The sequence below is a fragment of the Calonectris borealis genome, chromosome 18 (genome assembly GCF_964195595.1).
Source record: "Calonectris borealis chromosome 18, bCalBor7.hap1.2, whole genome shotgun sequence".
Lineage (NCBI taxonomy): Eukaryota > Metazoa > Chordata > Aves > Procellariiformes > Procellariidae > Calonectris > Calonectris borealis.
In genome coordinates, this window is record NC_134329.1 from 8,326,797 (window position 1) to 8,349,516 (window position 22,720).

At 51.0% G+C, this 22,720-nt stretch overlaps 2 protein-coding genes across 5 annotated transcripts in view; one reads left to right on the forward strand and one right to left on the reverse strand.

The window, feature by feature from the left end:
- The first annotated feature begins 102 nt into the window (after positions 1-102).
- On the forward strand, positions 103-7,516 carry HPD (4-hydroxyphenylpyruvate dioxygenase). 2 transcript variants are annotated; one of them, XM_075167710.1, is made up of 14 exons: positions 103-537; positions 1,202-1,228; positions 2,086-2,148; positions 3,503-3,607; positions 3,801-3,843; positions 3,946-4,028; positions 4,159-4,248; positions 4,358-4,461; positions 4,625-4,702; positions 4,861-5,023; positions 5,370-5,441; positions 6,079-6,201; positions 6,347-6,463; positions 6,621-7,516. In XM_075167710.1, the coding sequence occupies exons 1-14, from the start codon at positions 223-225 to the stop codon at positions 6,729-6,731; spliced, it is 1,494 nt and encodes a 497-aa protein (XP_075023811.1). In that variant the 5' UTR covers positions 103-222; the 3' UTR covers positions 6,732-7,516. The 2 variants fall into 2 exon arrangements, with proteins under 2 accessions (XP_075023811.1, XP_075023812.1); XM_075167711.1 differs by lacking the exon at positions 103-537 and adding an exon at positions 754-969.
- The window catches only part of SETD1B (SET domain containing 1B, histone lysine methyltransferase), a 56,150-nt gene continuing 40,283 nt past the window's right edge, over positions 6,854-22,720 (reverse strand). Inside the window, exons 12-18 of one of the 3 annotated variants that reach the window (XR_012676451.1) lie at positions 22,137-22,595; positions 18,844-20,355; positions 16,259-16,418; positions 15,833-15,964; positions 15,053-15,172; positions 14,541-14,678; positions 6,854-13,791 (exon numbers count right to left, since the gene is read on the reverse strand). Coding sequence is in view for 2 of the 3 variants with exons in the window: in XM_075167708.1 (XP_075023809.1) it covers positions 13,618-13,791; positions 14,541-14,678; positions 15,053-15,172; positions 15,833-15,964; positions 16,259-16,425; positions 18,802-20,355; positions 22,137-22,595 (2,744 nt within the window). In the remaining variant the exon portion in view is untranslated. Of the gene's footprint in view, positions 13,792-14,540; positions 14,679-15,052; positions 15,173-15,832; positions 15,965-16,258; positions 17,113-18,801; positions 20,356-22,136; positions 22,596-22,720 lie in introns of those variants that run through there. The other 2 variants (XM_075167708.1, XM_075167709.1) reach the window with 2 other exon arrangements.

Consider the following 22,720-nt stretch of genomic DNA (forward strand, 5'->3'; position numbering starts at 1 on the left):
GGGTCAGCACTGCGCGGGGCGGGGTTGGCGCCGAGGGGGCAGCGCCGTGGGGTGACAGAGCGGTGGCCGTGACGTGGGGTGACACAGCTGTGACGGTGACGCGTGGTGGCACGGCAGGGTCACTGCCGCAGGGTTACACCGCTGTGGTGGTGCCGTGGGGTGACCCTGTGCTGCTGGCCCCTCTCCAGCCGGTGCCCCAGCGCAGGGTTGTGTCCCCAGGGTATGTGGCAGCAGGGGACACAACCCCAGCACCAGAGCCCTGCACCGCGGACGCCCACCCGACCCCCCCCACGCTCGTCCTCCCCGGCCCCGCCGGTGGCTGCGGCTTGCTGCCGCTCCCAGCCGTGGGGTGTTTGTGCACCGGTGCTTCCCCGTGGCGGGGCTGCCTCCCGCCCCCTCCTCCTGCTGCTCCCACGTTTTGGGGACCCCGGGCTCACCGGAGCCGAAGGTGGCACGGCCGCGGCCCCAGGCCCAGACACCGTACAGACGGCTGGACTCTGCGTGCAGCCAAACCGTCCCAGCTCAACGTCAGCGGGGGTAGGACACGTCCCCGCGAAGGGGTGAACGTCCCCAGGGGCAGGCGGGAGGGCTGGGGGAACGTGCTGCCGCGGTTGCATCACCCCACCATGGCCCCGGCATGGGGCCGGGGAGGTTTGGCTGGGGGGTTAGCAGGCTCCCGCGCCACAGAGCCTCGCACGCTTGCACGCTCAGCACCCTCCACGTTTAACCCTGCTGTGCCGCAGCCAGGACTGCAAAGGACCCCGTGACATGGCCCTGGAAAGCCACCCAGGGACGATGCTGGCAGGTCCCAGCCCAAAGCAAACACATCTCTGGGTCGCAAATGCTTTGGGTTGGGGGTGGGAGAAGGTGGAGCCGAGGAGGAACTTCCCCCGTCCCACCACTATATTAAACGCCCTCGTGGACTCCCTACTCTCTTTGCCGCTGTCACGTCGCCAGGTCACAAAAATGGTGAGGGGCAGCAGATGGGAATTAAATTAAATGGCCGGGGCTCGACGGCACGGGACATCTCGGGAGCTTTACTGGGTTTAATCTCTGCTTGAATTCGGACTTTTCAGTGACTGTGCTGGAAGTCGTGCAGAAGAGCTGTTCCTCACACTCTGACCTTTGGATTCGAGCTCTCTGGGGGCTGAGGTACCTTCCTGCACTGCTAACATCTCTCTTTTCTGATTCTCTCTTTTAGACGTCTTACACAGACAAGGGAGAAAAGGTAAGAGCCGTTTCGTGTCCACGGTCCTGCCCCGTTGCCTGGTGTGAAACATCAGCCGTGTTAATGTGAATAATACTCATTCCTTACTCCTTGATTACCTGGTAAAATCAGAAATAAAACTGCTCTCTGGCTAGGCCGCACAGGTCGTGGCTCCTCGTTGTAAAGCACCACTAATGATGGAAATTTTTGGTTTTCTTTTTCTTTCTGATCTGGGAGGAGAGCGATAAATGGGAGACGAGGGGTATTTCCCGGTCAAGCCCGATGCCTAAGCAGAATCCTTATTTGTTGCAACATTTATTTCCAAATGCTGCACCTCTTTGCCATCTTTTTTCCCCATAAAGTGCTCTCAGAGCTGCCGGTGCACATCGCGGCCGGGTGCCCGACGCCGCAGGCTGGACAGGAGCGTGCCTGGGTCCGGCCAGCGCCGGCGGTGGGGGACGGAGCAAAGGGGGATTTATCCTGGCGCTGGCGGTTGTGTAAGAGTGTCTGGGGGAGAATTAATCTTTAACGCAGCAAGGGTCATGGGTGGGTGTCGTGGCCTGGCCGCGGCGCCTGGGCAGCCCCGGCGCTGGGGCGGCCGCTTGCAGGGAACACCAGGGCCGACGCGGCCCCAGGCGAGCCGGGGCTTTGCACCATCCGCCCCGCAGAGCAGGATCCTGCGGCACCTGACTGTAAAGCGCTTTGGACAATCGCTGTTTCGGGGCAGCAACTGGGGTTTCACCTGGTTAATTCGGATGCATTCGCAGGAGAGGCATTTGCAGGGTCGCGGCCGTCACTTCTCCCTGCTCTGGAGACGAGCAGCGCTGCGGGAAAGGCGACGGCGGTGGCTCTCAGCCCTGTTTTCCCCTTCCCTTTAGCCCCTGCGAGGCCGTTTCATCCATTTCCACTCCATCACCTTCTGGGTCGGCAATGCCAAGCAGGTGAGAGGCTGCGGCCGGCCGGCTGGGCACCCGCCGTGCCGGGACGGGGCGGCTGCTCTGGTCATTGGCTGCCGCGTGGGCGGTTTGTCCTGGCAGCCCACCGGCTCGGGGCCGTGCCGGCGTCCCAAAGCCTGTCCCTGGCTCAGCGCCTGGGCCCGTCGGCACGGCCTCGGCCGATGGCCTTGGGGGCCCTTGCGCAAGGCGAGGGGGTGTGCGCGGCAGGGGCCCGGAAAATGCAAACCGGCACACGCGGCAGGGCTCGAGCCGTGGTCACCGGCGCGAGAGGGCATCGTGGTAGCTGCTCTCCATCACGCGCTGCTAAAAGGCCGCTGGCGAGTTAAAAATCCCTCTGCTTCAAACCCGAGCTGCTTTTCGCACAGCCTCGCAGATGAACAGGAGACGGGCAGAAACGTTTCCCCCTCGGCAGCGGCTCCCTCCTGCTGCCCGGCCGAGCACCAGCCCCGCGCCCGCTGCGCCCTGCCTGTCCCTGGCCGCGCTGGGCGCGGGAGGCAGCGCTTCCCACCGAGTTTGGGGTTTCTTTCCCCAATATGTCCCTGTACTGGGCACTGGTGAGGCCGCACCTCGAATCCTGTGTTCAGTTTTGGGCCCCTCACTACAAGAAGGACATGGAGGTGCTGGAGCGTGTCCAGAGGAGGGCAACGAAGCTGGTGAAGGGCCTGGAGCACAAGTCTGATGGGGAGCGGCTGAGGGAACTGGGGGTGTTGGGTCTGGAGAAGAGGAGGCTGAGGGGAGACCTCATCGCGCTCTACAACTCCCTGAAAGGAGGTTGTAGCGAGGTGGGGGTCGGTCTCTTCTCCCAAGTAACAGCGATAGGACAAGAGGAAACGGCCTCAAGTTGCGCCAGGGGAGGTTTAGACTGGACACGAGGAGAAATTTCTCTACTTAAAGAGTGGTCGGGCCTTGGAACAGGCTGCCCAGGGAAGTGGTGGAGTCCCCATCCCTGGAGGTATTTAAAAGACGTGTAGATGAGGCGCTTAGGGACGTGGTGTAGTGGGCATGGGGGGGTTGGGTTGACGGTTGGACTCGATGATCTTAGAGGTCTTTTCCAACCTTAAAGATCCTATGATTCCTTCTCATCTCTGCTTGCTCCTTCCGGGCTGCTGGAGGGAAGCAGAAAAGCTCGGCTGCTCCCTGCACACACACACACACGTGCACACTCATGCACACGCGTGACTTGCGCGTGCATGACTTGTGCATGCATGACTTGCGCACGCATGACTTGCGCACGCCGCGCTGGCAGCTGTTGGTGCTGCCCTGGCCGGGGGGAGCCCTGCGGGAACCAGGGGCCACCGGCACCGCGGCTTCACCCGGGGCGGCTCTCACGTGCCCGCAGGCTGCATCCTACTACTGCAACAAGCTGGGGTTCGAGGAGCTGGCGTACCGGGGGCTGGAGACGGGCAGCAGGGAGGTGGTCTCACACGTCATCAGGCAGGACAAGGTAAGGGGGCTGACGCGCCTTGCAGAGCTGCCACCGCCGGGGTGGAGGTCGGGGGGAGACGAGGCGGTGTCGGGCATGCGGGTGCTGCCGAAACCTGTTTGCACCGTTAAACCCTGCGCCTGCAGTGCCTCTGCCCCAGCCCGGGGGCACCGCCACGTCTCCATCCCTCACCTGTCCTCCTCTTCCTCGCCAGATCGTGTTTGTTCTCTCGTCTGCTCTCAACCCAGGGAATGAGGGTAGGTGCCACGGGGGTCCCCGGGGGGGAGATGGAGTGGGAAAGGGCTGCGGCGGAGCAAAGCACCTCTGCTCATGCCTGCGGCTGCTCTTGCTCCGGGCAGAGATGGGGGAGCACCTGGTGAAGCACGGTGACGGGGTGAAGGACATCGCCTTCGAGGTGGAGGACTGCGATTTCATCGTGCAGGTAGGCAGCCCCTCTGCTCCCTCCTGCACGGCACCCCGAAATGGCGAGGGGAGGTGGGGAAGGGCCCGGGGCCGTCTCCCCCCAGCCCGGCGGAGCTGCGGCAGGAGGGGGTCTCTCTCCTTCTGCCCAGAAAGCCAAGGAGCGTGGAGCCGTGGTGGTGAAGGAACCCTGGGTGGAGGAGGACAAATTCGGGAAGGTGAAGTTCGCGGTGATCCAGACGGTAAGCGGCAGGGCAGCTGCGGAGGCTGAGGGTCTGCGGGAGTACGCAGGACCTGGGAGGTCCCCGAAAAAACGGGGCCACCATGCAGCTGCTTTCCCCCCTCTCGCAGTACGGTGACACCACTCACACCTTGATAGAAAAGCTCAACTACAAGGGCCTCTTCCTACCCGGGTACCACCCGCCCCTCTTCAAGGACCCCCTGCTGCCAAAGCTGTGAGTTCTTTCCAGAGGCTCCCGCCTGGCTCTTTGCCACCGTGTGCCGGTGGGATGTCCCACCGAGGAGCCGGACAGGTCCCCGCTGCCTCGCCCCGGAGCCCCCCGCGCTGTGGGGTGCCCCCGAGCCCAGCTGAGAGCCACCCCCGGCTTCCCCCTGCAGACCAAGCGCCAAGCTCAACTTCATCGACCACGTCGTGGGGAACCAGCCCGACCTCCAGATGGTCCCAGTGGCGGACTGGTAAGAGTGGGGAGGGCTGGCGGGAGGTGGGGTGGAGCAGCAGCACCGCTCTACTGGTCTCACCGCTTCTGACGGTGGCGGCTGATTAAGCCAGAATAGAGCTTCATTAGTGCGGGGATGGAGCGAGGGACTTGATCGTGCCCTTTGTGGCCCGGCAGGTACCAGAAGAACCTGCTCTTCCACCGCTTCTGGTCGGTGGACGACAAGCAGCTGCACACCGAGTTCAGCGCCCTGCGCTCCATCGTGGTCACCAACTATGAAGAGACCATTAAGATGCCCATCAACGAGCCAGCGATAGGCAAGAAGAAATCCCAGATTCAGGTGAGCGGATGCCAGTGGTTGATCCATCAGGCTGCCACCACCTCGAGAGGGGCTTTGGTGAAGGAAAAGGGACCAAGGGGTCAGTGATTCGGAGCTGGCGTGGATGTGCTGTGCTAAGGTGGCTGCTGGAAAGGAGCCCTGGCTCTGCTCGGGTCTGCCAAGGGCTGTCAAACCCTGGGGGAGCTGTGGGACAGAGCCGGTTTATCCCTGATCTCCCCAATAGTGTCTTTTTTTCATTTTGTGGTGTCCCTGAGCTGATTTTCCTTTCATATTTTTAAGCCCACGCTCAGCCCTTTGCACGCTGTAGCTGCCCTGTCACTAACGCGGTGACGTTTTTTCCCTGTAGGAATATGTCGACTACTACGGAGGGGCCGGAGTCCAGCACATCGCGCTAAACACCTCCGACATCATCTTGGCAGTGAGTGCGGCCCCGGGCAGCTCCCTGCCCCGTCCTGCCGGGCACGGTCCTCGTCACAGGGCAGTGGTGGACTATGACCCCCGTCGGGGCACGAGGACACGGGCAGGCTGAGCGGGCTTTGTGCCGTGGTTGTCTTACAGCCAGGATTAACCGCCCAGCGAGTCTCTGGAAAGGGACCTGCCTGCACCTGCGAGCTGCTGGCAGATGCCCGTCCCTCCAGCTTAAAGCAATTGGGGTCTGCAGGGACCCCGACGGCACGTGCTGTCCTTGGGGGGTGGCTGGTGGGGAGCTCGGGCAGATCACCCACCTTTGCCTGGGGCAGATGCTGGTCTGGATGGAGCCCAGCTGCTGTTGAGCACTTGGGTTTGGACTCCTCTCCAAACCAAAGGGCCTCCAGAGGTATCGGGGGGTCAGGGTGGGATGAAGCATTCTTGCACGGTGGCCAACTGCATTGCCTGGAGAGGCATCTTGGGCTCTCCCGTTCCCAAAGCAAGAGGCTGGGACAGGTCCCCCCCCACGCACGAGGTTGGCCAATGTCATGGGAAAGGATGGCCGTCCCGGGCCATCCTCTTAGCACAAACCGCTCCACAAACGAGTCCCAAGCCCGACCCACGCCGGGGTCTCCCCTGCCTTGCAGATCACCAACCTGAAGCAGCGAGGCATGCAGTTCATGGACGTGCCGTCCAGCTACTACCAGATGCTGCGGGAGAGGCTGAAAACTGCCAAAATCAAAGTGAAGGAGAACATCGACAAGCTAGCGGTGAGTCAGACCGGCTTGAGAGGGAAAAGGTTTGCCTGGAGCTGGACCAGCTCCCCAAAGTGTTTTGCAGGGATGAGGGTGATGCAGAGGGATCCCCTTGCTCCTCTGTGGGTCTTCGAGCTGTCGCCCTGTTTCTTTTCTCCAGGAACTGAAAATCCTGGTGGATTTTGATGAGAAAGGCTACTTGCTCCAGATCTTCACCAAACCAGTTCAAGACAGACCCACGGTCTTTCTGGAAGTCATCCAGCGGCATAACCACCAGGTTGGTTTGAGGATTCCATAGTGATCTTGGCTTTGAGACCTGAGGGCCATCAAGTACCGTCACGCAGCCAGCTCTCGGTGCTGCTCTTTCCCAGCCGCTTCCGAGCTGACGAACCCGCTGCCCGTCCCCGCGGTCTGTAACGTTGTCGTCTCCGCAGGGCTTCGGCGCTGGGAACTTCAAGTCTCTGTTTGAAGCAATAGAAATGGATCAAGACGCAAGAGGAAACCTGACCGTCCTGGAGCCCAACGGGGAGACCAAGCGCATCTAGAGGATGGCAGAAAACACCACCCTCACCCCTAACGAGCTGATTCACAAACGAACCGGGAAACAGCCGATGTTTTGGTAAATAGTCCAGACCTAAGTGTCATAAACTCAGGGAAGCTGCTGCCAAGTTGGAGATGTAAAAGGACTCAACACCTATCGCGACCCAGCCCCGGCGCTGCCCTCCAGTGACTTCTTGAGAGAGGGAGCGTGGGAAATAGCAAACGCTCTTATAAAGCGGTTTAATCTGATCCAAACCACCGAATTCTTAACAAAGGGCAGATTTAAGGCACGTGCCAAAGACACGCAGCTACAGAGGAAGACAGAAGAAACAACTGGGAGTGCTTAAATTTAGTCTATCCAAAATTTTCTGTTAATTTTAGCTATGCGGGAAGCTGGGAAAGCACGGAGGCGTTTGCCTCTCCGTGCATGTCATTTTGTGAGATTTTATTTTAATTGCTTTTAGACTCAAACTTGAATTTGAATTTGCTGAGATTAAACACATGGTTTTAGGGTAGCTACAACATTCTGGAATGAGACTTAATCGAATTTACATATTTCAGCCTTCCCAAGGCAATGCAGTCTTACTCTAATACCTGTAAATTCCTGAATTAATGAAGGGTTGGGGTTTCTCCCGTGTTTCAAGAAGTTAATTGCTGGCATTGGCAGCAATTCCTTGGCTCAGATCCCGGCTGCATGTGCAAAGTCCCCTCTGGGCATCGCTCTGGTGTTGTCACTGTCCGTTGCAAGGGGACTTTCCCTACTGACACAATAAAACCCTTTTCTGTCACAGCTTGAGTGCCTGGTAAGTTAACGTGTCGGGGCTGGAGCTCCTCTACCCCATGTTCGCTGTGGCTGCAGGTCAAATGCTCCCCAAGGAGTCCGCAGACCTCAGGACACAACTGCTGAAGAACATCTCGGGGTCTCTGGTGTCCCCAGGTCTCCCCGCTCTTGCACATCTGCCCTCCAAAGCCCCGGTGCACCCACCGCTGCTCCCCAAGTTTCCGAAGCTGCTCAAACCCCGAGCAGCCACAGCCCCTGCCAAGCCCTCGGCTCAGGACGGGCTCCTCGGACGCGAGTCCTTCCACCAGCCCAAGCCCCTGCCCCGTCCGGCCACCCTCCAGGCTGAGCCTGGCTGCCTTCTGCCCCGCGCCAGCCCTGCGAGGTCTGGCTGTCCCGCATCCCCATCCCTTCAGCTACAGAAGCCCTGAACCGAGCTGGGAAGTCACCTACAGCCCAGGCTCTCTCCTGTCTCTTCCGTTTCCTCCTCCATCAGCCACTCCACCCGTCTCTGCTCTGGGTATCTCTTTTTCTAAGCTCAGAGAAGCCACTCTGACCACCACCACGCTCACAGCAGCAGCCCCCAGCGAGGGAGGGTGGGGGGCACGTGGCCGGCTCCAGGCTGCGCTTTCATCCGCATCAAACCTCAGCGCTCCCCCGGCTCCCCCCTCCTGTAAACCACAGGTAACAGAATTCATTTCAGATTTGAATAAACCGATTTAAAAGAAAGCAAGCAAAGAGCCTCTGGCCTCAACAGCCTTACAGCATCACCCGAACCAGAAACACTAACACCTCACTTTGTAGGTTAAGAGCTTTCACCTCCATAAAGTCAAAAAAAAAAAAAAAAAAGATGTGAACTCGTAAAAATCCAGGGCAGAGGCTGCAGGAGCAGGGACCCCTCACCTGCCCAGGCAGCACCGCTGACGGGTTAGGGACACCCCGCACCGTGGCAGGGGGCCAGCGCCTGGCCGTGCTTCAGCTCTTAAGGGTTGTAAGGATTTTTATTATTACAAAATTTACTTTAGGTTTATAAACCTAAATCACTCACATATTTCTTTCATGCAACATAATGCTGCTTAAAGCCACTTCCTGCTCACCAGAACTAATATTTTCAGTAAACTTCGCTGAAAATCAGCTCTTTGGACTGCTCTTTTTCTGGATCTGGGTCCTCGAGCTCTCACGGTTCCCAGCACGGGTCTGAGAGAAAAAAGCTGCCCTGGCTATACATTAAGCACAACATAATTTTTCTGTAAGAAAAGTCAGTATATTTATGGTTTGCTTTATAAAAGTTACTATAATACAATGGTACATAGTATTCAATTCACAAAAATATGAACAAATATATACAGCATGACACATCCACAACAAAAACACTTTCTTCAAAACAAGATACATACTGGTGACAGATTCTATATGCACAAAACATCCCTAAATTTATAAATTTGCTTAACGAAAGAAAAAGCAGAAATCCTAAATCTTCAAAGCAGAGTTGTTTTTTTAAGGAACTTAAAAAAAAATAAGATTTTTTTTCATTTATTGCAAACCATTTTACCTGCCTCCTTTTAAAGGAGGCCCTTTATTTTCACACTGTGAATTAAAACAACCTGTTTATAGAACCAGAAAACTGCAAGGATTGGGAGCCGGGTGTTCTTCCATTTTGCTTTTAAAACTGCCCATTTGTTTTAGAGTGTCCGTTATGATGTGTTTCTTTTCACTTGGACAAATACTACAGTGGCAATTAAGGAGGAAACTCATAAAAACAAAACAAATATTAAATTGAAAAAATCCAGTTGCAAACTCGCTTAAATACATTTTAGGTTGTCTATTAGACTGTACACATTTCCTCGCTTGAAATAAATAGATTTTGCACATTAGGTTTCAGACTGAGGGGGGGGGGAAAGAAGAAGCCTTGACTTGGCAATTTTTTGTCTTCAGTTTCTTAATGCTTCTAATTCCATCTATTTATTTGACAAAAAACATATTTATACAGAATTTACATTATACAAAGCTTGACACAAGCTGTAAACGCCACCAGCTCCTTTGCTATACTTAGTCCTTCTTCCTCCCCATCTCCTCGACATGATTTAGAGCTGGAATCTGTTTAAAAAGAACTCCAAATTACAATAGTCACTTTTAATAAATTATTTACATGCTCTTGAAGTACAAAGAAATCAGCAAAAAAATTTCAACATGTTTCTACAAGAAACAGTGTTCGAAGAGAAGATTCTTGAGTTTGCCTATGTACAGAGGATGCTTTTTTTTTTTATACTTCAAAATCCTTTTTTCCTTAAATTTTAATTTTATACAGAAATGCACTGAAATGATCCCTGAAAAAGGTCACAAAAACCAGAACTGAAACTACTGTATACTTTGTTGGAGTTTAAAAACGTTTTTTTTTTTCTTGTAGAAATAAGCTGCTCTATACAATATAAATATCTGCAAGATGAGCCCCTTCCCCTCCCAGACTCCCGATAGTCACAGACCACTTATTGGGACCGACCTGCAACTGCAAACAGGGGTGAGAACCGAACGGATAAATGAAGGTGTTGGGCAGGTGGGATTTGCAAGCACAGAGCGCGCTTCCTAGAAATGCCAACTGCGGAGGCACCTGCACCCTGAGCTCAAGCCAGCTTCTTCACGTTGGGAAACTAAAGATTTACGTTAAGTTTCCAAAATTTTGCACTATTCTCTAGGGTCATTTCACCTAGCGAGATACTGAAGCGAGATACAATTTTGCAGGGAGCATAGTCAATGTCTCTCTCTTTTTTGTCTTAGGTTTCAATTTAAGCGAAAATAAATTGGGGACAGGCTTTTCAGCGAACAAAATGACTTCAGTAAATCCCTCTGCAAAGGAGCACGCGCTGGTAAGGTTTCTGAATTTTCAGTCCCTGCCATTATTTCCATGGGGTGCCAGGGCGCCTGTGCTGACCGTGGGAGGCGAACGCTGGGTCCGATCCAGGCTGGCGTGTGAATCGCACACCTTCTGCCTTTCTCCTCTCATCTCACCCCTTTCTAAGTACAAGACAAAGTACCCAGGAGGGATTAGAAAGGCATCTCCACAGGGCTGCCTTCCAAAATCACATCTGTGGCTGCAGGGCTCCCCTACCCCGATTAGACCCCGCTAGCTTGCAGGAACAGGGCAACCACAGGCAACTGCGGCAGCTCACGGAAATCACTAAACCGAGCTTATAATCCTCACCATAAAATGTTCTGTTCTGGGGGACGGGGCAGCTCTGCAGCCTGAGACAGAAGCTGCGCGGGGAGGACTCTGCGAACCAAGATTTATGGGGAAGGAAAGAGAAGCCTCAGGTTTGGCTTTGCGACCAGACTAATGTGATTTTTCAGAAGTGCTGCGGGTCCAGCAGTTGCGTTTCCTCCTGGGGGGCTATGGGAAGCTCAGCTCTTCCAAAAACTCACGTTATTGGTCTGGGATCCTAAAAAGGGATGGGTTACGGGCAGTTTCAGAAGTACCCAAGTGATTTAGGTGCTCATGGTCTTTGGCACCCTTTGGTGCTCCTAAAAACGCGGTGAAGGATCCCAACCTGTAGGTCTTGTTTCAGAAGACCATGACCTGCCTCCCCACCTCTCCTCAACAAAGATTAAGGCAAACTGCAGGGGCTAATCCCGTCCAGAGCACAGATACACTGGGAAATACAAAACTGTCAGCAGGTACTTAGGGGCTGGGCCATTTGGGGTGTCTTTGACCCCACAAAACCACCGTTAATGCACTGGTTTGATGGACCAGAAGGGAAGAAGGTCAAGGACAACGGCAGAACTGCCACACGCAGGGGCTTCAGTTCTGAGACGCGGGAAACTTCTGTGCATTTCCAAAGCTTTGAAAGTAAAAGGCCAAGCTGTAGAGATGCCAACTGGAGCTTCAACACAACAAGATGAACCTTATTTTTAAAAAAAATAAAATAAATCGAGCAGCTGGTTTAACTCCCAAAGGCTCCTGCCAACGCTGCAGTTACAACCAATGTTCAGTGACAGAAACTAGTTGTGCTTCTCATAATTTTAGGTTCTGGGTCACCATTACCCAATTGCTGGAGAGATTTATAAAGAGGGGGGGAAACAACAAAACAAAAACAGAGATGAGACTATGGACTGTCCAATCTCAGCGACAATTTACTCGCCCTCAGACAGAAATACAGGCGGTATTAAGGCAGCTTGTAGGGGACTGTGTTTTGTCTGAAGAAGAAATTCAGATGCAGAGGTCTAACCTACGTATTACAAGCTCTGCTCCGCAGTGCGGGCCTGGCAACTCCACGTAACAGCTGAAAAAACTTCCAGGAAACTCTTTTGCAAGGTTGTAACCTCTGATCATGGAGCTGTGGTCATATAGCAATTATCGCTGATTTTAAAAGGTTACAAGAATACAGCTGTGCAATTTGTTCTGTGGGGAGAAGATGTTTAGTTACGCAGATAATCTTCCCATTTCATAATGACATTGCAACTTCCCCTTATAAGCCAATTAAAAAGGTTTTAGTACAACTAATCTCTACTTTTAAAGCAGGAGAAATTCAATGCAAGCTGAAAAACTGATCCTGTCTATACCTGAACGGTCCTGTAAAATTTCCAGATCACATCCAAAGAAGAATTTCTTTGGTGTTTTGCCCCATTTTTAAATGGAACCTCTCAAAGAACTGCAACCTTCACCTCAGCACATCTACAAGGACAAAATATATCGAAAAATCATTTCAAAATATGCCTTCCAAATTTAAAGACGCATTCATTTTCATGCTGTAGATGGGGGAGGACAGGATTGCTCCCGCAGCCTGCCCTCGGGGACACTTTTACTGTGTTCTTACTGGCGGGATGGGACCACCCCAGGGCAAGTTACTGAATAACAGAGGGAGGAGAGCGGCACGGCACAGCTCGCTCCTATCACAGGAGGCATCTCCCACATTCAAGGACAGAGCAAATACTCCACGTAAAATGCTGGAAGGGCAGGGAAATGCAGACGAAAATGAGAAAAACTAATACGAGACACACATCAGCCTGTTTCCCATCTACAGGAAGAAAATCCTGTTATAAACGTGGGCCGTAGTGTACGCTTACAAGGAGGGTAACATTTCTACAGCGTAAACACGGGCTGAATTGTCCACTTAATATCAGCTTCAGCCTTTTTTGCATGCAAGACAAACCGATCTCCAAGAAACGGGCATCCCCAAAGGCCACACGCCATGCCACGATGCTACAGCTACACAACTGACTTGACTTCTTACTCGTGATTGCGGTATCCAAATATTTTTCACGTACGGGTGCAGAGGTTTTGATCCCCCAACATACCAGCATGGCATATGAAAATTCTAGAGACGAGCCCAAGGCGCTAAGTTGAGGTCTGCGGCTGACCTGACTCTTCCCCGGGGCGTCTGGTTCAAGGGACTTGTTCAGGCTCATCCCTAACGAAAAGGCAGGACAGTTCACCTATAGTCTCGTTGCGGACACGTCTCCATACATACATGCACCCAAGCACACGCACACACCCATTCACACACCCTCAAGCCTCTGGCTTGCTCTGTAACATCAACCTTACATTTATTTACAGCTTACTCTGAGAAATCTGTGCAATTTCAGCCAATCAAGCTCCCAACAAACCCTATATGGCATTTTCAGTCTCTGCTTCACATTTAAACGTTGAATGTCTTTTTCAACCAACAAAACTGATGAGAAAAAGGTAGCAGCATTTATGAAAAGATGAAGATTTATAACAACAATTAAAAAAAAGGTACCATTATCCCATTACGGAGCATTAATGTAGGGACTGAACAGAGAAGCTAGTGTTTGGATAGACCATGCCACAAAACGGTAGTCACCTTTTTGTGTGCGTGTTGGATCTGAAAAGGAAAGAGCACCTGAAACATGAACAGTCCTCGTAAGCATGTGCGCTTTTTGCTTTCATTCGTGATCCTGGCAGAAGTGCGAAACTTGCTTGGTTTTTTTCTTCTCTTTTTTCCTCTCTTTTTTTTTTTAGTTTTTTTTTCCTTTTTTAATTTTTTTCTTCCTTTTTTTCTTTTTTTTCTTTTTCCTCTTTTTTTGGCAAAGTGCAACCACACCTGGTTACCACAGTTTTGACATGGCCGAAGGTGCAAGTGTGACGAGAAACCTCGAGTTCAGTTCAGGGTTCCCCTGCAGTTCTCAGAGCCACATAGACATGGGATTTTTACATCCTCAATTGGAAACTTGTAGTCATAGGTAATTTCCTCATTCACATTGATGTGCTGTTTGGAGTAGATGACGATCTTCTTTTGAGACTCCACTGTGATCACTTTAGCATAACAATTTGGCTGCAAGGGTGACAGAACAGGTAACGATTTAGGCTCCCGATGGCCACGGCTTCCCAGCCTCCACACAATTATTCCAAGCTAAAATAGAGCAGGGCAGTCCTTTCCCTAGACAGCCTCAGCCACGCTTCCAGAGCCTGGACCCAGGGGAAGCTGAGAGAAGGCGGCGTGAAGCCAGAAAACAGAGCAGCCCTCCTTGTGCTCCTCCAAAATATCCACATTTTGGTCATTTGTGGTGCAAAAGAGCCTGGATGATGCTCCACCAAGTTTGTCACAGGCTAAGAGCAGCTCAACTAATGCTTAATAATTTGGTCAGGCAGCCAAGCCTTTGAGTGTAGACTGCAGCACAGAGCAGAGGGGAAAGCAGCTCCTCTACCTGCTGGGGCAGAGAATACTTTTCCCATGTGGACACTAGAAGGAGACTATTCCCACAGACTAACAATGCTAAAATGTGGTTTGTTTTAAGGAAATATTTGTTGGATATGTTTGAACAGTGTCTGTCAGGGTCCCCCAACACAGTCAGGAGGATTCTGAGTGTACTCTGTCTCGCTGCGTGTTTCATTTCTCATGTCTCTCAGATCTCTCTATGCTAGTTTAGATTCTGCATAGATTTAGATTCAGCTCATTAACATTTAAACATAGCCCTGTGACCCCCTGCTACTTCTGAACATGGCCCCAATCAAAGTTAGCAAGGACTCAATGGGTTTATCTGTATGTCAGAGTACAATTATATGCAAAAACATGATACTTACATTGCAGCTGTGATTAATAAACCTGGCGAAGTTTCCGCATTTCGTGGCATCGATGATCGTGTCATGATCGACTCTGAACATGTAACTGCTTCCGATGCCTTCATCCTCATATCGCTTTTCACGCATGTCAGCAATGACCTACAGAAAACCCCACATGTAGTGTCAGGACACGCCGCAGAAGTGATCTGTGAGCAGAGATCTACACAATGCTCACATGAGCTGTGCTTGTGCCACTCAACAGATACATGATCCCAAACAGCCCAAGAGAACACAGACCTAATGAAAACACAGAAGTTCAGGATGGGCTTCCTGAGAGCTTATCTCCTAAGGGTTTAAGTGCTTAGTTTCTATGGGTTGTTGAAAATCCCACCCTTGTACCTCCAAGCCATATGCCAACCTCTGCCTAGCTCACGTAGCTAACGCCTTACAGCAGGGACTCCAACCCCAGCTGTCATACTCGAGCACTTTCAGGGCTGGTTTTTTTCTCAGATTTCACCCACAGTCCAGCTTACCTGCCTGATGTTCTGACCCACGTATTCAATCACCATCTCATCAGCTGCAATGGGCTCCATAGCAAAAAGGCCCCAGTCATGAATGTGGCTCTTACAGAATTTTAGTTTTTTCTTCCGGAACTGCATGAAGAAAACACCCCAAAACCCCAACCCTGGATTAGCCACAGCACAGAAAGGGAAAGGTCGTCCCTGGGTCCAGCATCCGCAGCACGCTCCAAGCCACAAGCAGTGCTGGGGTACTTCAACCTGATTTAGTTTCCTTCTGTCCTGTGGTGACAGGAAGGCAGGACAGAGGTCATGGGAGGTCCCACAAAGTTGCAGTACTTGGGTTTTTACCACTGACCACACACTGGAGAGAACAGACCCTTTGAGGCCATCAGTCTCTGTTCTGCATAACCCTGAAGGCTCCGACTAGGGCTCAAGCTCTGTAATCATCATATACTTACTTATGGCCATTTATCAGCCAGCTCATGTCTCTGCTTCTCACAAGTGAGCACACCGGACTAAGTGTCATGTTTTCCCTGTGACTGCTCTGTTCCTATTTCTTTAGGTAAATTATTTGTATTACACGTTGTATTAAGTTGTATTGTCATATCAAGTTGTATCACATGAAGTACAGGAGAGCCAGGTGCCATTCAATCCTCTGGCACACACAGCGGTGCCCAGTGCTGAGATGGCCATCACCAAGGTGAGACCAAACTGGCAGGAGGTCCCCTGCCCTGGCCTCAGCCTGCTCCCAACCAGCCCCTGTGCAAAGCAGCAACCCACAGGGTGACCTACCTTGAGCTGGTTGAACTTGAGCAGGTCACTGTCACAGCTACCAGTGAAGGAAGAGAGGAGCCTGCGTTGCTCTGACCGCCTCTCGGAGCCAGCCCGGGTGGAAGCATGAGGTTGGGCAGGGATGCTCATACCCTGAGAGGACAAATGGGTGATCAAAGCTGACCCAACGGACCCGACACCCTGCAGCCTCCTTGTGAGCAATCCCTTGTGCTACAACACATCACCAGAGAACACGTGGCCTCCTAAAACATCCCACATCAAACACTATCACCTCCCTAGCAGCTCCCGGATGACCAACTCGATGCAGGTGTAGCAACAGCTCCACCTCCCTCCTTGCCAAAAGCCAGGAAGCCACCACTGTGCATGACACCGTTTAAAACCAAATCCCATTCACACCCTGGCAGCCAGCAGAGGACATGTCCTCACCTGCGTGTCAGCTGGAGGCTCCTCCGCAAAAGCTCGGCTATTGTTGAGGTATTTAAGTTTGTCCTTCTTATCAATTTTGTAATAGCCTTCACTTCGTGCACAGCCCGTGACGTGCTCCCGCATCCCATCATCCCGCTTCTTTTTCTTGGGGGTAGAAAAGCTAGTGGGTGGAAACAAGTTAAGGAGAAACACAGCCACCGGTGGGTATCAGACAAAACTTGCTACAGCTACATGGAGCTAATGCCGGGAGCTTGGAAAATTAGGAAGGTTTTGGCGGGGTTGCAAAATTAACAATACTATTGAAAAATAAAAAAACATCACTGAAGTCCACATGCCTACAGGAAAACCAAGCACGGTCTTTCCTTCTTAGCTGCATGCTTTGGGAAACTAAAGTAAAGAGAGAATGAAAATTTAAACATAAAAAGGTTAAGCTGTCAAGAGAAACCTGTTTGAGAAAGGATTTCCCCACAGCACCTACTACGTACACAGGCAGCAGCTGCCCAGCCATCTGGATGTACCACCTTCTCTGTTTTGAGCAACACGCTTTTGTTCTACCTCCAGAAACTCCCTGCAGCCACCACAAGCCCCGAAGACACCGCACTGATCTCACAGCAGCAATCGTCCCCACCGACTAGGGCTAGAAGCAGTACAGATGGGCAAGCAAAGGGCTTGCAGACAGACGTTGCTCTCACCAGCCTCGGTAAATCAGGTCCTTCAGACCCTGATGGGAAGGGTAAGACCCTGTGCAGATGTTTCAAACCCCCACTGTCCTGATCAGTCAAGAAAACCTGCAGCTGGCCTGGCAAGGACTCACTGCATTGAGCACGCAGAAGGCATCGTCAGGTCTTTGGCTTCTGGAAGGACAGTGGAGCTGTACTACTGGCAGCTCACTCGAAAAACACAGCCACAAAGCCTACGATGACTGAGATCTACCCCAAAATGCTCCCTGTAATAACATATCCTTAACATCAGAAAACTGAAGCAGAGGGACCATAAAAAGCAAGAAGTGATGGCCTTGAAATCAGAGTGCTGAGCTGTGAGCTTGCTGCAAAGCAGGTGAACCCTGCAGGTACTTTCACACCTATCGTGCAGTGTAGCACCGGATGAACCAGCAACTGGCTGCAGATGATTTTTAAATAGTTTAAAAAGTGACTGTAAATTTGCTGTTACAATAGTCCTTATCAACAGGGAAACAGATTTCAAGTATTTCCAATACGTAAGTTGCCAAATGCAAACACATTTAAGCGCGTGGTCACAGGCAAGCCTTACCCTCAGCCGTCCCATTCTGCCTTTCGCTGGCTGTGCTCCCCCACCACTGCGGGGCTGGTTACTCCTGCCTTGAAACTGGTTTGTTTTTGGAACTGCTTCCCCAAATGGGGCAGATACAGACTGAGAATTACCGGGGATGATGCATTTCATCAACGTTTTAGAATACTTCCTTTAAACAATTAAATAAATCCACTTCAAGACTATTGCACTGGTATGAAAAGGCAGAAAATTATAAATTTAATCTTAGACGTTGCCCGTTGAGATGCAGAGAAAGAAAGGATAAAAAACGCACAGCTCAGCACTGAGCTCTACTTGCTTTTTGTTAGTATCATATCACTGACTATTTTAAGTGGTTTGGGCTTTTTTGCTCTTGCTTTCGTGTCTTGTAGGGAGTAAGGGATGAGGTATTTTAACTCCACACAATCTCTAGCAACACACGAGGTGGTGCATTTGTCTTCTTTAACATATAAATCCGTATATCCTTCCTAAAAACATTACTAGAGAGTTCTTAGGTTATGAGAACAGCCTTTTAGGCTCTGTTCTGGAGATCACTACTGGTGGCTGTACACGTGTAGAGCCTTGTTCTGAGGCAGCTTGTGCGTCCCAAAAATGCTCCCAAAGATTCAAAGCTCCAGCCTCTGCTGCTGATTACCAGATCATGGGCAGGGAGGGGGGGGACGGGGCCAGACTCTGCCCCACCAGCACCAGCACACGGGCTCCTCGCTGCAGCACTAGCAATACATTCCCCCACCCAGCCTGGGGCTGTGTCTGTCCCTTATGTGCCGTTTAGAAACCATTGCTTTTATTAGTATTTCAAACTCAAAGCAAGTTAAAGCCGCTAGCACCACTAACTCATTATTTTGGGCACAGATGGTGAGATTATTTTTACAGCAAGTTTTAGCCCCAAGTTAAAGCCCTGTATGTGCAGACTAGAAATTCCACAGGCAAGCTGAAAAAAAAGTCTGGTTTAAACGCACACAGAAGCTTCTCAAACTAGCAAGGAAATCTCCCCAGAAGAGGTGCATACAGATTTTCCCTGCAGTCCTAGATTGAAAATGCAGCAAGAACAGCCATTTCTGCAGTATTTTTGTATTGCAGCTTCAGGGAATAAAACAGTCTAAAATTCCCTGCTGATATAAGCAATTGGTATTCTAGTAAGCAAATGCTTCTTCCATCAGCAAACTTAAGTCTTGTGCATTGTAAATTTTACACAACGACCATCTAGTGCACCTTACGCATGTTGTGCAACACAGAGCGCCAGTGAGAAAGGATATAAGGATGGAATACCCACAGGGTGTCATTGAGCCAGTCCATACCATTGTCCTGCTGTAACAATCGGTCATATGTGATACACATGAATTTGATATCTTCCTCATCTATGCCTCCGTTCCAAATATCATACAAAATGGTCATCTCCTCAAACTCGGAGCGTGGCCTGAACTGAGGCCGGGGTGGGGAATACTCAGGGGAAGGAATCACTGGGAGGTCCTCAGGTGTCTTCTTCTGCCTTCGCCACTGTCTTTTAGGTTTTACGTGAGCTTCTTCTTCCTTGAAATCTTCATTCCACTGGTTCTCCAGTTCCTTAAATGGCAGTTTCTCTGCAACTGTCTCAGCTGCTATTTTCTCGTGGAAACCGTCATTCCTGAAGTCCAGGGTGACGGCTTCAGGGTCTTTCAGTCCATAGAAAGCATCAGGATGTCCACTCAACAGCTCTTTGCCCACAGCACTTTCCACCAAGGCCACTGGCACAGGAGGAGGTTCTATGGTTTTGCCCGAGTACACATCCAACGAGAGGACAGAAGGTGGTGACCGTTTTGGCCGACCTGGCCTCCTTTTGGGAAGAACAGAAGGTGGTGGGGGAGGAAGAATAGAAGCACCAGTGGGTACTTCTGGTGAGAGCAAAACAGATTTTACTTCTGCCTTGCACTCCTCAATGGGCATTCTTCCATCTCCATGCATGCATGGCAGGGCTGCTACAGGTATTGGCTCATCAGGTGGCAAACCCATGTCTGTGTGGAAATCTGCTTGTGGGGGGCTGGCAAAGGGGATAGGGGAAGGAACACTGTTCATGCTGATCGTAAGGGAAGCACCAAGAGGCTCTTTAAAGGGTTTCTCATCTAGCTCATCCTCTGACTGTTTCTTGCCAGACAGAAGGCAAGGAATGGTAGCACCAGCCTCTGGGAAAGTAGGTGTGAAATTGAAATCTCTCCCAGGAGTCCGAGGAATGCCACTGTTAATGCCAGGAGATTGGGATGGGTAGGAAAAGGGGCTCCCTGGGACTTGAGGGGAACTGAGGGTCAAGCTGCTTCCCGTAAGGGGAGCATCGCTTCCTGGCGTGGCTGGAACAGTGTCCGTGCTCTGTGATTTCGCAAGGGGGTGTGAAGACTTGGCCAAAATGTCCCGCCCAGGAGTCCTAGGAATCTCCTCTTCCACGGACGTTTTGGTCACCATTAATTGTTCAGGGAACTTTTCTGGAGGGACTAAAGATTCTTCTTTACCAGGAGTCGATGGTAAGGGAAGCATGGAGGATGGCACCTTGTGGGCTGGAAGCAAAAGAGTATCAGTCTCTGAAAGGATCATCACCTCCCGTCCAGGTGTGCGAGGCAGCCGGTTGTCCTCCTCCGCTGCCGAGGGCAGTTTTGTTTTAACACGAGCTTCTAAGCTGCTGTCGTCAGACTTGCTAAAGAAGCTGCTTTTATTGGGCAGAGGTTCTCCAAAGACTCCCACTGGCGTCGAGAGACAGAGCGCCTCCTCCTCATCTTGAGATTCAGGCTTTGGACCTTCCTGCACCTCTGGCTCCAGCATGGTAGCGGGTTCAGACTCTTCCTCTGAAAGGGAGAAAAGAGAGGAGAATCAGGAGCTTTGCTTCCACTCGTTTACTTGCCACTTGCCAGTAAAGGCATGTTTAAGATGCCGCAATTACAGAACAGCTCAGTTCCACTGGGAGGCTTTAAAAACTTCAATGCTTTACATTTTGGAGGCAGTGTGTGGAGTAATTAGACGCTACCACAGACATCCCTAATGGACCATTAAAAAAACGCACTATTAATTTGAGGATGAGCTATGACACAGGCCAGAATGAAGGTTTTCTGCTTTCAAAACCCCTGACCATGTTTTGTACAGGCATAAAAAGAATTAGCGGATTGTGGGGCAAGGACTTCGGAGGAGAGCTGTCAGAGCCCCAAGCTATCAGCTTTTCCAATGTGGGAAGGTAAACTAATTGCAAGGCCACGAAGCACCCTCAGCTCTCCAAGGAAGGAGCAGTGAAGGGAGGAGCGTGAACAACACATGAAGGAAACAGGAAGCCCTTGTAATGAATGAGGAGACACTCAGATGGTATCAATGAGGCAATTTATATGCTGCGCTCTCTGCAGCAGGCTCATTTGTCTGGAGTTTATTTACCCCCTTAGGGCCAGGGCCAAAAGAAATCAACAGTGAATCTTGTTAGGCAGCTCAAAATAACATTTTCAAGTGGGAGAGCAAAAGGAGGTGAAAATGCCTGGAGAGTTGGAAGGGAAGCGTTCCCCATTTGTGCTGAAAGAACTGAAGAGTCGCTGGAGAAGGGTCCGATCCTTGTCACTCCTGTACGACCGGGCTGGACTGCACAAGAAGAATGCTGCAGTTTGAGCTTGTTCCCACAGTTTACCTGTAAAGCTCATTCCACATGTCAAGGTGCCCAAATGCAGGTCCCCCCAGATTTATGTCCTTTCTGGACACCGACCTCTTCCAGAAAGGATCTGCGCCCAGTTTAACATTTGCCTCTTTATGGCTTTCAGATTTTATGGCAGACAAGGAGTGCTAGCCTGTGCAGGGACTGGATCTCCAGCTCTCCAAGTGGCAAAATACTGCCCAGTCCTCAGACACCAGTCCTGCCCAAGGCTCACACTGCAGGCCACACTAGATGTGTTCTCCCTGTTGGCTCCAGTTTTTAACTTTTTAATTCCCCCCTAGCTGCAGAATTTGTCAACCTTTATGCATTTCAATCCTGTTTTAGTAAAACGTTTCTAATTTCCTAATTGGGTTAAATACAACTCTGTATTGAATGAAGAAAATTTCCTTCTTCCAGAAAACCAGGGAGTATAACTCATTTGAAAGGACTAAGTAAAAAAACCCCACAAATAATGATATCAGGAACCACATATAATTCTGAGACTCCACTCATATGCTCCATATAGCTTCCCAGTCACATACTGCTTCAGTATTAAACCCAAAAAGAGCCAGTAGTGACTCATTAAGCACAGATTCCTGTTCTGTTTTAGCAGCCATGGATTTTCTATCTTGAGCTTCAGCCACTACACCATCCAATCAGTCACCCTCGGACGATGACAACTGTTCAGTTCCTGTAGGACACTAACTAAACTGGCCTAGGATAAGATTCCGGATACAATAACCACAGTATTTTTAGTAGCAGATGGCTTGTGTAGAGCTCCTTACTAGGAAGTGAAGTTCAGCACAGACCTCTTTCCCTGTACAGATAACCCCTAGCCTAGAGCCAAGACTGGAGGAAGAAAGAGAACAAGTGAAATACAAAACCATACATATTGCATGCTGTGAGAATACTGTACTTGGAAACGTGGCAAAAAATGCCACACCACATGGAAGGGCATACCTGGCCTACAGATGGGAGACAGCGCAAGCTTTGTCTCCTGGTCTCTTTCCATAACCAAGTGTTTCAGTGTTTCAGCAGCAATAGATGCCTCTGGGACTTCACCACATTCACTTTCCCCTGCCTTGATTTCTTCCATGCCTTCATCTTTCACTGCCAAAGCTGGCTCTGTGAGTCCCAAGCCTGTTGCATCCATGTAGTCATCCACAGGATACAGCTCCAAAATAGTCTCCCTCTCATCATCAGGAAGCTCATGACCAGCAGGTTCATGCTCTGTCTCAGCAACCATGGCTTCTCGGTCTTGATCTTCAGCCACCTCCTCTTCCTCTTCCTCCTCCTCATCTTCATCATCATCATCCTCATCTTCATCATCCGAGTCTGAACTCGACTCGAATTCAGACGAATCCTCACTTTCATCGGATGATTCAACTTCAGCCTTGGAAGACGAGGGACTTGCTACATCTACAAGAAGAACAAATTACCATAAGTTCCACTTTCTGACTTCATTAAACAATCAGGGTCTACTACAGAAGCAAGTTATCACTTCCACACTGTAACAGCATGGAAACAGCATCAACAGCAGTGTG